Below are 13,010 nucleotides of genomic sequence, written 5' to 3' on the forward strand. Positions count from 1 at the left end.
AATAATGTAATGTAGAAATACTCTTTTACAAGTAAAAGTCTGGAATTCAAAATGTACTTGATAAAATGGCTAAAGTGTTGGCATCAAAATGTACTTAAAGTGCCAAAAGTAAAAGTACTCTATGCAGAATGTCCCATTTCAAATATTTTGAAAATGGCAGATCTACATGCTCACAATGAGTCGCACTGTGAGCTTGCATTGGAGTAAAAGTACTCCAAAGGCACTCAGCTTGTTGTGTATTAAAGTACAATAATTTTGATCTGTGATATAGAGGAGTACAAGTATTGGAAATTGGAAATAATTCAGCTTGTAGTGGAGTAAAAGTAAAATATTTGGATCTGAGATATAGTGGATTAAAAGTATTGGAAATTGATAATACTCTAGTCAAGTACAAATACCTCAATATTGTACTCAAGTACAGTACTTAAGAAAATGTACTTAATTTCTTTACACCATTGTGTTACCCTTGATTTTAACCCTGTATTCTCCTTTTATTTTCAGTATAACATTTCAGGATGATGTATTCTATGGAGGAGCTGTGTGCTTTGGTTAGCGTCAAGTATGTCAGGGGCAGACATGACGAGGCAGAGACTGTACTAGAGAGCAGTGAAAGCAGCGAAGAAGGTTTGTGGGATAAAAAAAAATAGAAAGAAAAATAGGAATAAGTCAGCTCAGTTTAATGATGTGTGTAGTGATTCTGGCTGTGGTGCAACTTGTGTGATTAATTTGGAAATCAAAGTGTTTTAATCATGAATTACAATAATTAGCTGCTGTATTCAGTGTTCTAATGATAATCTGTATCTTTCCAAGATGCACTTGATTGTGACCAAGTTGATGCTGCCAGTGCTGGGTCAGCTGTTTTGATTCAATCTGGGAGTGAAGGTATGTGGTGTGGTGTGTTATGAATTATAGTGCATAGAAACACATATGTGTGGTTTTGTATTGTACCTGCTGTCCTAGTTACAAATCCCTAAACATGCACTAAGTACCCATTTTGAATTGTTGCTGTACTAGTTTCAAACATAGTATTATTACCTTAACACAAATTGTTAATCAGTATCTGCTGTAGTATCACAATCTTAAAAAGTAGCCATTTCATTAATTTGTGTGACCTTTTTCCCCTTTCAGCAGGAGAAGCAGCAGGAGAAGCAGTTGTGGAGGACTCATCAATTGAGGAGATTGAAGGTTTGTCTTTGTCGCACGCACACACACCCACTGAGAGAGAAGTAAGGTTTGTGGTAAAACAGATTAAGGGCAAAGGATGCAACATCTTGGCAATGTAATTTCTACTTTGCATTCCCTGTACATTGTGTTCCTCTTATGTTTTTACCAGAGGGTTTGATTCATCATGGAACCTTAAATTAGAGTTGGATAATCCTGGTGCTGCTGAATCTGGATATGAAGGTAATATTAATAGCTGTATAGAGTCTTTCATACAAAAACATGACGCACACATGTGACACTTTGTATTATTGTCAATGCTGCATGTTTTCTATTTGACATTCAGTCTCTTCTCTTTTTCTGCAGCAGAAGTTGTTGCGCCTCACTCAAATGAGGGAGGCGAAGAAGGAATTGAGGATGACTACTTAAGTGGGGAAGAAGAAGGTTGGTGTAAAACTAACAAGTGCCAGGGAACCGAGGCTATTGGCCAGAGCAAAGCCTGACACTGAATTGCAGGTGTGTTAACATTGCATTCATTTTGTTTCTTTCTTTCCCAGATCCACTCGACCACTAACCCTAACATCTAAACGTGACCAACATGGTGATTCTTCTGGTGCTGCTGAATCTGGATATGAAGGTATTATTATTAATAATCACTGTAATAAACACAAATAGTGACTGCTGAATGTTGCATTTTCATTTTTTTCCTTCAGAATCATACTGTACATGACCAGAAAGCGCCTCACACTTAATGTGAGAACATCTCATATTTCTTTTCTGTTCTTTAGGTGCAGACAGAGTTGAGCCGGACTCAAATGTGGAGGATGAAGATTCTGAAGGAGTTGAGGATGACGACACAAGTGGGGACGAAGAAGGTTTGTGTACAACCATTAAGTCAGCCAGAGCAAAGAATGCAAAGTCCTAGCAACACTGAATTATGTCAACGTGTGCATTCTGTTTGTTCCTCTTTCTTTCCCAGATCCGCTTGATCGAAACTGGACACCTGAACGTGACCAACATGGTGATTCTCCTGGTGAATCGGAATCTGGAAATGAAGGTGTTGTTGTCATTATTAATATGGACACATGTGTGTAATGTAGTATCTTGCATGGTGCATGTTTGCTATTTAACTCTTTTCTTTCAACTACACATCCATACAGTACACATGTACATACCCACACAGATGTGCACGCAAGGGGCTGCACAGATACACACAGAGAGACTCGCACACTAATGGTCTGAATGACAAATTTTCTCTCTTTTTGTGACACAATATAGGACTTGAGGTGGAAGAAGACTCCTCAGGTGTTGATGCTGGTCTCTGTAGGAAGAGGAGAAATCCAGAGGGCTGGAAGAACAACATCCAGAAGAGGCGTAGAATGATAGGCCAGTCATATCTGGCCTAGGAAGAATAGAGAGTCAGTGTTAAAGGAGGGAAGAAAAATGGGTGTGTCATGTCAGTCTGCAGCCGGCCACAGGTCCAGTAAACTGCACTGCAGAGAAGTGGAAGAGTCGAAGCGAGAAGAGATCTTCAAGTACTTCTGGGAGAAATTAGACTGAGAGAGGAGAGGAAGATTTATGTTGCATCATTGGTAGAGGTGAGCAGTGTAAAGCGACGGAGGACAGGAGCAGAGAAATCCAGGAGGTCGGCATCCATTTTCTGTCACCTTGTCGTAGATGGCAGGAGACTCGGAGTGTGCCAACGCATGTTCCTGTCAACCCTAGGCTTGAAGCAGTGGTCTTTTTTGAAGTGGGTAGGAAGAAGAGGGAAAAGCCCTACTGAGGAAGATAAGCAGAAGCGGGTGAGGGTAAGGAAAGAGGAGTCTGACTTCTTGAAGACCTTCCTTCTGGACCTTTCAAAAGTTCCCTCGCACTACTGCCGGTCCTCGTCCTCTAAGATGTTAGCCTGCTTCCAGACCAGAGACCCCGCCCACTCTCAGAGTGGACTCTTTCTCTGGTCTGGAGCTGAGTACAGGAATCACTTTTTATTTTCGGCTGCTCCAATGAGCGCGGGGGGTGGGGGGTGGGTCTAACGAATATCCAATCCGCGCAGCAGTTGAAACGATTCAAACGAAGTTCACACACAGGCAGGCTGAGGAAGGCACACACACACACACGCACACGCTGAGTTCACCAAGCTGTTTATGTTGATTACATGTTTCTGGTCGCAGTTCTGTCACTGGCACAGACAGAGACACACACACAATCACACACACACAGTCCGCGACCGTGCGTCGCGTCCACCGTGCGTGTCGATCACTCGCGCGCGCTCGCAAAAAAGTCCCTCCCTGTAAATCGCTTAGAATAGAGCACAGTTTCAGACTAAAGCGTGAGCTGAGTCTGAGATCAGGCTACTAAGATGTACCTGGAGCCTGTGTTCAAGTCCATCAATCACCTCCATGCAGAGTATATCCGTTCCAGTGCAGACCATGGCATCCAGGCGCTGTCAAGGCAAGTGTTCACCAGAATGTTTAATGTTTGAATTACTCTCTTTTTCACCCGAAGAAAGACCAGTGTGATACCTGCTGTGCGTTCAAGGCTGGGAACATTGAGGCTGCCACATGGAAGGAGCACTGCAACAAAAAGGACACTGCACAAGCCATGAAGCAGAAGGACAAAGACGAGGCAGGTGAGAAGACCTTGGTGACATGCATGGATCTTCAGGGGCTCCTGCTCTGCTCCAAGCTACAGGCCTCATCCCTCTATTTCAAGACCAAGCTCTGTGTCCATAACTTTACCATGTATGACATGACTTCACATGATGCATCAAATTACTTATGGCATGAGGGTGAAGCTGGTCTCTCTGCCAACGAGTTTGCTTCGTGCATCGTGCACTTCCTCGAAGAACATCCCTCTTATGATGAGTACATCCTGTGCACAGTGTGATTGAGAGAAGACTGAGGAACAGAGACATCTGCGTTCCAGCTGAGTATGTCGTTGCCATCCGGGAAGCCCGTACCAATCCCAGGCCATACCAAGTGAAGTATGTAGACCACACTTTCTTCAAAAACTTCAGCCAGGTGAACCTCTGCAAAGCCATCCGCCCGGGAAAGGTCACTGGGGATCCCACCGTGCATGACCTCCGAGCAATCAGGTATTTGAATACATAATAATGACATGGCTGCGGAAACCAAAACAAACATTATTTAATGAGTATTAAAACCTGACTTTTCTCCCCTGTCACTGTCCTTGTATTCATCCTAGGTACAACGTTGATGGCAGTATGGAGTACAAGATCGACCACTCAGACGCCTGGAAGCCCTACGAGTCCCCATCACTGAGGAAGAAGAGCAACATCACCACAGTGTCCCCACTCTACACCTGCCGCCGCACCATTAAAGCGATGAACTTCAAACATCTGCAAGAAATGAAGCAGGTGTTGCCCAGTGATTTCCATGGCTTCTACAACGCCCTCCGCCATGAGCACGAGGAGTGATGGTTTCTCTGTTTTTCTCTCTCTCCGTCTGACATCACCACATAGAATCGCAAACTTGACTGAATGGACACCTTTACAAGATTTCATATTTAGATTGTAATTAGAGAAAAGACAAGATGAGTGTTAAAATGTGTTAATTGTCTTCTATAATTTTAGCGATTTTGATTACATTGCTTTCAGTGCTTGGGGACATGTGTACAATGGCTAAATATGTATTTTTAGATACAATAAGTCCATTCAAAAAGAGGCACCACAATCTTTCATGGGCAGATGTTACTTATGGGGGCTAGTAGTGTCACTGTAAATTGTAATAAAATAAATTGCCAGCTTATTGTGTCTAAAAGGACACATTTAGGCACTTGCACACATGCACTGAAATAAAGTATTTAAAATCGCTAAAACAATAGAACTAAATGAAAACATTTAACTCTCCCATCTTTGCTTTTCCCTAATTACAATCTAAAATTATGAAACCTTGTATGATATTCTTGCTCTGGGGTGGCATCGTTACCAAAGTTCCTAATTCCCACTGGGTTCATGTTCCTCCCTGCCTGGACAGGTGTTATGTCGACAAGTGTTCTGCTCAAAGTGTCCTTCTCCCTCGTACAGTCTTCACTACCTGGAATCCAGCACACAGTGGTTAATGTGTGTCATGTGTGCTCTGTTACTGTTTAAAAATAGTTTAGGGCAGTGCAATGTTTCTTTATTTGCTTATTTGTATTCTTATTTATTTGCCCATTTCTAATATAATTACAGCAGAATGCACTTTTGAGATGTTGAAATTTGACACCACAGTAGGGACATCTATCTTCATTGTTGAGGTCAACTTAGCCAATGAGTCTAGCCTTAGTAGGTTGAAGAGCGTTGTAGAGCTGAACAGACACTTAACCTATGGTCCTTCCATTTTCAGTTCTATGTAATGCCCTTTCCAGGCACTGTATTACTGTTACAACCAGGCCTGGAATTTCATCGTTTTAGGGGCAAGGCCACTTGGCCTTTAGTGTAGTCCATTTTTTGAGGGCCCAAAAGCCAAATGCCGGGGCAGGAAGGCCATCAAATAAAACAACAATTTTAGTCCATTTAAATAATGAATTTAATTTAAATGTTACATTTAATATGTAGAATATCTGCTGTGAAATAAATAAATGGGTATTTACAATCTGATGCTCAGCCTCAGCCCTGTACAAATCAAAGATACTGGATTGGTTTATAAATGGGAACTCAACACTACACTGTTGTCTACATGACAAGAAAGACACTGGTGTCACATGTTAGCAAGACAGAGACAGAGGAGAAAGTGGTACAGTCAGCTGGGGCATTAAGGCCACTGTGGCCTCAGGGCATGCCATATTTTGGAGGGGCACAAGGCCAAACTGAGGGGCAACGACGGCCATGGCCTTCATGGCCTCCCTGAAATTCCTGCCCTGGTTACAACACCTACATTAGAAATACTGAAACCCTCCTCCAAACATCCTTTACATCTCTAAACAATCACATCGATAATTTTGTACAATTAATTCTGCAAGTTCTATTATAATTAGTTTTCATGTAGAAAGAAACTAACAAATAAGATTCAGCAATTGAACACATCATTGAAACGGGGACTCAGCAGGAAAATCTGTTTGATTAACTTGGTTGCCACACACTGTGGAGCCACTGTCTAATAAAATATAATTCTGTGCAGTTGTATTTGACTATTGTAGCATTTTTTCCTTCCAGCCTAAAGTTGATCTTGGTCATCACTGTCTGCTAACATCAATGTGAAATAACCTATTGTACATGAACACTTATTTAGCTTGGTTATAACATCAGAGGGTCTGCTGGTAAGTAAATAAATTACATTAGGAATTGATTGCATTCTTTATTAGCAAAATGTTCATTAATCCAGGTTGTACAGTCAAAGTTGTACTGTAATCTGTTATGAAACACTGTTCATCATAGTAACTAGTTTGTTTTGGCCAAATGGTCTGTTTTTGTAATCATCCATTTCACATTTCATGGATGCTATGTACATTAAATGACAGAATAATAAAATACATTAGGCTATTGTGCACATTGTATCATCAATCATAAGAAAAAAATAAGAAACAATAAATATTGTATTTACAGTAAAAAGGTCAGGGCCGGAGGTAAGGTTAATTGTCTAGTTTTGATTTGCAGCATCTGTAAGTGACCTTTATCAGTGCTTTTATCGTGTGTATTAATAATATATGCATTTCTATTTTATTTAATGTATAAAAATGATTGATTAGTCAATAGTTTAAAAACAAATATCGTGTGGATATAGGTTTTATATAGGGCATATTATGTGAGGAACAAACAACAGAAAGCAGAGATTACTCACTTTTACCAGACATGGCAACCGCTGCCAAGAATGGAGAATTATGATTGGCTAGTGGGAAAGGCCGCACTCCATTGGCTCTCTGCTGATCACGTGATTATTGGCCGTTTGATTCCAGGCATGCATTCGTGTGCGCGTGATACAGATTTGTGTGCGTGAGATGACGAAAGCATTCGTGATGAAGTAACCAACAAAACCACTCGTAAATCAGTAAGAAAATATTCGTATTTTGTCTTGTTTTTTTGTTTTGGCATTATAATCACTGTAGCTTCCCCAAAAACATTCATACTTTTTTTTTTTTTACGGATATTTTTTTCCAATTAATTTGTTTACGTATAGTTTTTTTGGTAAAAATGTTTACGAGTAAAAAAAAGGCAAAGTACGAATACGAATTTGATTTGGCCTAATAATAACCCCATAACACACACACACACACACACACACACACACACACTTAATAGAGTGGGATTTCAGACAAAGAGAGAGAAATAAAACAAAGTTGCACTCATGCATATGAAAACGCAGGCGCGCACGTACACACACACCCACACGCGTATGTGGGCTCCCCGGGGGGGTCTGGTGCTCTAGAAGACATATGGGGGGGGATCATGTGTTAACAGGGAGTACTGATTAACACATCTGGAGGGAGCCGGGGGGAGGGGGGGCTGAGGGGGGGGGGGGGGGGGGTAGAGATTGAAGGGGGGGTAGAATAAGGAGGGAGGAGCTTGATTGGCCTTGATTGAGTTCTAGGAGTGCAGCTGTTAATGGAACTATTTGATTTAATTAATGAAACGTTGAGCTATATTGTTGTGAGCTATATTGTTGTTGTGAGCTATATTGTTGTTGCGTGACAACTTATACCACAAAGTCTAAAATAGGGCTTAAGGCCTGTCCGTACTTTGACCAAAAGGTTCAACTACAAAATGACGTCACTCCGACTTCTGAAAAGCATTACATTGAATGAGAGTTCTAAAATGTGCACGTCGGAAATCACAACTCACCGAACATTTCGGAGATGCTATGGACAGGCCTTTAGGGACGACACATTTCAGAGCCGAATTTATTTAGGTTCGGCTCTGTCTAAACTACATTATGTGGGGGTGGGGGGGTACCGTCGGCTGTTCGGTGCTGCCGAATTGTTGTGACTCCCCGAACCTCACCAAAATAAATTTGCCTACAGTATACATCGGCCCTTATACTATGAAGTGGTTACTCAGACTAAACCGATTTGTCGATTATACAAAATCTGAATTCGTATCACATCGATTTGTTGATATATTGAAAGAATCACCAAGGGTGCTATTTATGAGTTGATTTCATTAAGCGTCCCACGATGCTTGGTCAATGTGACCTTGCATGGGCGCAAAACAAACTTTGATCGCTTTGTGCCAAGATGTAGGCCAGATGTAGGCCATGCTTCGCATCACACAGACAAAGCCAGATGTTGGAGCTTAGCAGGAGCACCGCTCATAAAACTATAAATATAATAATAACATACTTCCCAGTTATTCAATTCATCAAAGAAGTAATCGATGCCATATCATTAAAGATGACAAGACAATTGCAGCCCCAGTCGAGTCAAAAAAGCTAAATTGACCAAAAAACTAAAACAGTCAAGAGGCAAAAACAAAACACACAAAAACAATACCCCCGCAAAACCAGAGAGAATTTCGGGGACTCTCCTCTCATCTCCCCCAAGGCCCTCTGCTCCTCATGTCTGTGTGTTAGTCATCTGTACAGCTGCATCGCACCACACTCTGTGTTTGCTGTTCCCTCACACAGGGCCTGTCTGTCTGTCTGTCTGTCTGAGGCAAACACACAACACGTGCTACCATAAATCACTACCAAAATGCGCTGTTATTTTCCACGCTGTGTAACTGTAAGAGCTATTGTTTGTCTTCTGCTAGAGACGTTGTTGATTTGGTACCCGCCCCAAACTGACGGTTTTCTCCAGGCACGAGCCACTGAAGGAATTAAAACGATTTTATATCTTAAGTAACCGTGATGATGTTTTTGGACTGCGTGCCGAGTCCTGCTAAACCGAAAGCAGGCGTGAGAGAGAAATCGGTCCCAGATCCAAAAATATGATCAGATATCGCAATATAACTTTTGCTTCTTTTGCAATGTTCAGAACAGTGGTTCTCAAACGTTTTCATGTCAAGGGCCCTCAAATTGATATGTACTGTATATTTGGCTGCTGACTCCTACAGTATATCTGAAAATGTTTTATGCTATAGGGACCCAGAAGAGAAGATTTGTTCGGAATCTTTTGAGATTTTCCAAAAAAATAGCAGATGTACAAGCTTGCAGCGCGGCACTAAGTTAACCTCCCCAAGGACCCCTGGGGGTCTCCCGGACGCAACTGAGAAGTTAGAACTACTGGTTCAGACTACAGACAAATCCCTATCCCTAAATTCTATCTTTAGGAGTGCATGCTCGTACTCTCTGTCATTTGAAAGTGATCAGATCGGATTTGCAGACAGGCATCGTCTACCGATGTTTCTTGTTGAGATTGGCACATTTCAACCAGTTTTTTTTTTTCAACTCACTCACTTGTCTCACTCACTTGTCTGCTGACCTCACTCAGCAACAGAAAATAAAGAAAAATTAAAATAAAACAATTCACAGGAGGCAAGCAGTGATCACCCCATGATGTGCACTGCAATGTAGTTTCAAATGCACTACACTGCAGGTGCTTTTTGAAAGTGAGAAAATAAGAGGACCCGTGGGGGGGGGGGGGGTTGGTGAGGTGAGGAGGGCCTTGTCACTTTCTGTTGGGCCATCATGCTGATTCCTATCTTCCTGTTTTCCATGTCCACGCTTTCATGGGGGTTAAATAACATCCCCTGACGCTGAGAGACTTTAGTGAGACAGCGACCCACATGGAACGCTGCAGCAGAGCCGTAGCCGTGCGAGAGAGGAGAGGAGAGGATAGGGGCTGAAAAAGTACTCAAATGTCTTACTCAAGTAAAATTACCAATAGGCCTACTATGTTGAAACACTCAGTGACAAGTATAATCCCTGGAATCCAAAATGTACTTGAGTAAAAGTGCAAAAGTATTGGTATCAAAATGTACTTAAAGTACCAAAAGAAAAAGTATTCATTATGCATACATGTCCCATTTCAAGTTTTCAAATGTAAATGTAAAAAGATAACCTGCTCTATGCCTAAACAACCTAACCCAAACCCTTACCCTAACCTCAGTAAACGTGACACGGGTGAGTAGCTAACCTGCCGAGGCTCATAGTCGAAAGAATGACTCATCGAAAGAGGGATATTTCCCCTTGACAATAGCTATGTCTATTTTCAAACGGCCGAAATGAAGTGGTTTTGTAATAATAATCTAAATCTGCAAAGTAACTAGCAACTTAAGTCAAAGCATATTGGAAATACTCAAGTAAAGTATATTTGCCTCAAAATTGTACATTATATTTGTACTTAGTCTCTTTACGCCACGGCTCCTCTCCGTGGGAGTTCTCCCTCCGCTGTATCCACCTGTGGCTTTCTCAAACGTCCATCAAAACAACATAGCTGGCACCCAAACCACTGTGACGCCACGTAAACAGAGGCGACACCGCTATACACGGTCACGGTCGGTCGGTTCGGGCGGCGGAGCGGAGCGGAGGGAGACCTGGAAACAGGGGTGTCGCACCAAATTCTGGGCCCTGGGTACAAAGATTCACTCACATTTTGTGCTTTAACTATCGAAAAATAGCAGATATACAAGCTCACATCGCAGCACCGAGTGCCGCGCTGCGAGCTTGTAGATCTGCTATTTTTGAAAAGTTGTGAACATTTGTGCGGAGTCTGAGTATTTCAAATCCTTCTAAGGTTTTTGGAAAAACCAAAGTGTCTATGTCAGTGCTGCTTAAACTTTTTCATGAGAAGGACCACCGAAATGATATGTATTTGACCACAGACCTCCATCTCAAAATATTTAGTTCCAGGGACCCCCCCAGAAGCAAAATTTGAGTTACAAATGTTCGCTTAAAAAGTACATATATTCAAAGATTTGCACACATTTTCACGACTTTTCAAAAATAGCAGATATACAAGCCCAATAATTAAGGCCCCTCCACCTTGGGCCCTAGTAACTCAGTCCCACTTTCCCCCGCCTTGTGACGAACCCTTGGAAAACGTGTAGATAAATCTACCGAAGCGTCACTAACACCCAGCAGCAGGGTGGAGATAAGATACCTATAAACGCAAACAGTGTTTGGAAAAGTATATAGCGATGCGTGGAACGTCACCAAGGCACCTGTTTCACGGGCACATGTTTGCAGAGTCCCTGCTGCTGTTGTTTTTTTACACCTAGCTAATTGGAGTTATACCGGAGGAGGCAGGGTTAACACAGAAAGGAGAAGAGAGGGGGGAAAAAAATACACTTCCAGCTGTTAACTGTCACTGCGTGCGTGCTATCACACCAAGACACCAGCCCACCTCTTCTTTAAAAGGAGAGAAGGGGGTGGGATATTGCAACTCCCCCTAAACAGTGTTCTTCAGGTACAGATAGGACTACGGCTCGACTGATGATGTTCACAGGATGTTTTAATGATCAACCACCGTGAAAAGTACATATCTTTTAGTACAATGAAACAATGCAATGACAATTAAATAAAAGACAATGCAATATGCTGAACAATTTACAAAACCATGACAACCAAACAAACAATAAAACCAAACAATAAAAGGTGATGTACCGTGTGCGCCTTCTGCACCCAAGTATTTAGGAGAGTTAAAACGTAATGTTCTTTTCTTTCTTATTTGTAAAGACTCATGTAGCCCTTTCTTATTATTTTTAGTAGTTGAGTGACTCTTCTAACATAGAGACAGAGCCCTCTTCAGAACTCAGTCTGACTCTGTACTCATCTTGTCATCTGCTGAACCTTTGCAGGTGGACCTTAAAGCTATACTGTGTAAGATGCCCAACTAGTGGTCATTAGCCCTATAGCAAACCGCGGTCGCGTCCGCGTCTTTCGGCCGTTTTTCGTACCTTCAGACCCCCGCGTCTGCCTCCACCTCGCTGAGATCTATCTTTTGAGGGGTCCCTTGTTCCTGTGCGTTCAGTAATTCCAGAGATACGGACTCCTTCACCCTGCCTGGTAGGCGAAATTACCTAGAGAAGGGATGGTACAAACGGGCGACAACAAATATGGCTGCCATAGCGACCCCACTTCAAGATGCGCTGTGATTGGCCGGCAGTTGTATAACCCTCGCTGTGATTGGCCGGTAGTGTGATGACGCAATTTTGGCGCGAGATCCGGTCCCCGGCAAGGATCGCAGTTTACATATATAGAGAAGGCTTTACAGGCTGAAATTCACGGAGTGGGTGTTCTAAAACTTTAGCGATTTAACAGTTATGACAATTTTAAGATTTGTTTTATAAAAAAAGTTACATGGTACAACTTTAAAGGACCACTTCACCTCTGGAACAACCAGATCTTATTTTATTGTTGTTTGGGAGACGATCAACACAATCCTGAGTTATTTTTTGTGTTCAATCTGTGTTTTTAGATATTTTAGTATTTCAGCATGCTACCAAGCATCAGAGATGGGAAAAGTATTCACATTCTGTACTCAAGTAAAAGTACAAGTACTTGTGAAAAAAACTACTTTGGTAAAAGTAAAAGTACTCAAGTAAAAACTTTACTCAAGTAAAAAGTAAAAAGTACAGGATTTGAAAAGTACTTTTAAAGTAAAAGTAAAAGTATTTTTACCGTATGTTTCTGTGCAAAGCCAATAGAATTTGAACGATATTAAACTTGAAGTAGAAAAGTAATCTTAAAATACTAGTTAATATGTTTATGATGTCATTGTGAGAATGCGCTATTGTAGTCGAGACCTAAAGCGAGTCCAAGTCAAGTCCTAGTCCTAGGGGGTTCGAGTCCGAGTCAAGAGCCCGTGGGAGGGGGTTGATTTTTTCCTCATACCAATTTTCTGTCTAAGACTCTAAGACCTGTCCTAGACATTTGAGTCAGGCTACTTTAGTGTACAAATAAGACATGGCATATTTAGTACAATATCCCAAATCACAGACGATAATTATCCAGTCTAATATCATGATATGGATA

At 41.7% G+C, this 13,010-nt stretch overlaps 1 protein-coding gene across 2 annotated transcripts; it reads left to right on the forward strand.

The window, feature by feature from the left end:
• Positions 1-206: 206 nt before the first annotated feature.
• Positions 207-2,976, forward strand: LOC308280764 (uncharacterized protein). 2 transcript variants are annotated; one of them, XM_080755079.1, is made up of 9 exons: positions 207-624; positions 811-882; positions 1,129-1,185; positions 1,334-1,404; positions 1,528-1,605; positions 1,719-1,798; positions 1,950-2,036; positions 2,141-2,218; positions 2,440-2,976. In XM_080755079.1, the coding sequence occupies exons 6-9, from the start codon at positions 1,760-1,762 to the stop codon at positions 2,542-2,544; spliced, it is 309 nt and encodes a 102-aa protein (XP_080611205.1). In that variant the 5' UTR covers positions 207-624; positions 811-882; positions 1,129-1,185; positions 1,334-1,404; positions 1,528-1,605; positions 1,719-1,759; the 3' UTR covers positions 2,545-2,976. The 2 variants fall into 2 exon arrangements, with proteins under 2 accessions (XP_080611205.1, XP_080611206.1); XM_080755080.1 differs by having other exon boundaries at positions 1,132-1,185.
• The last annotated feature ends 10,034 nt before the right edge of the window (positions 2,977-13,010 follow it).

This window comes from Nannobrachium achirus (genome assembly GCF_963921795.1).
Source record: "Nannobrachium achirus genome assembly, contig: SCAFFOLD_377, whole genome shotgun sequence".
Taxonomy (NCBI): Eukaryota; Metazoa; Chordata; class Actinopteri; order Myctophiformes; family Myctophidae; genus Nannobrachium; species Nannobrachium achirus.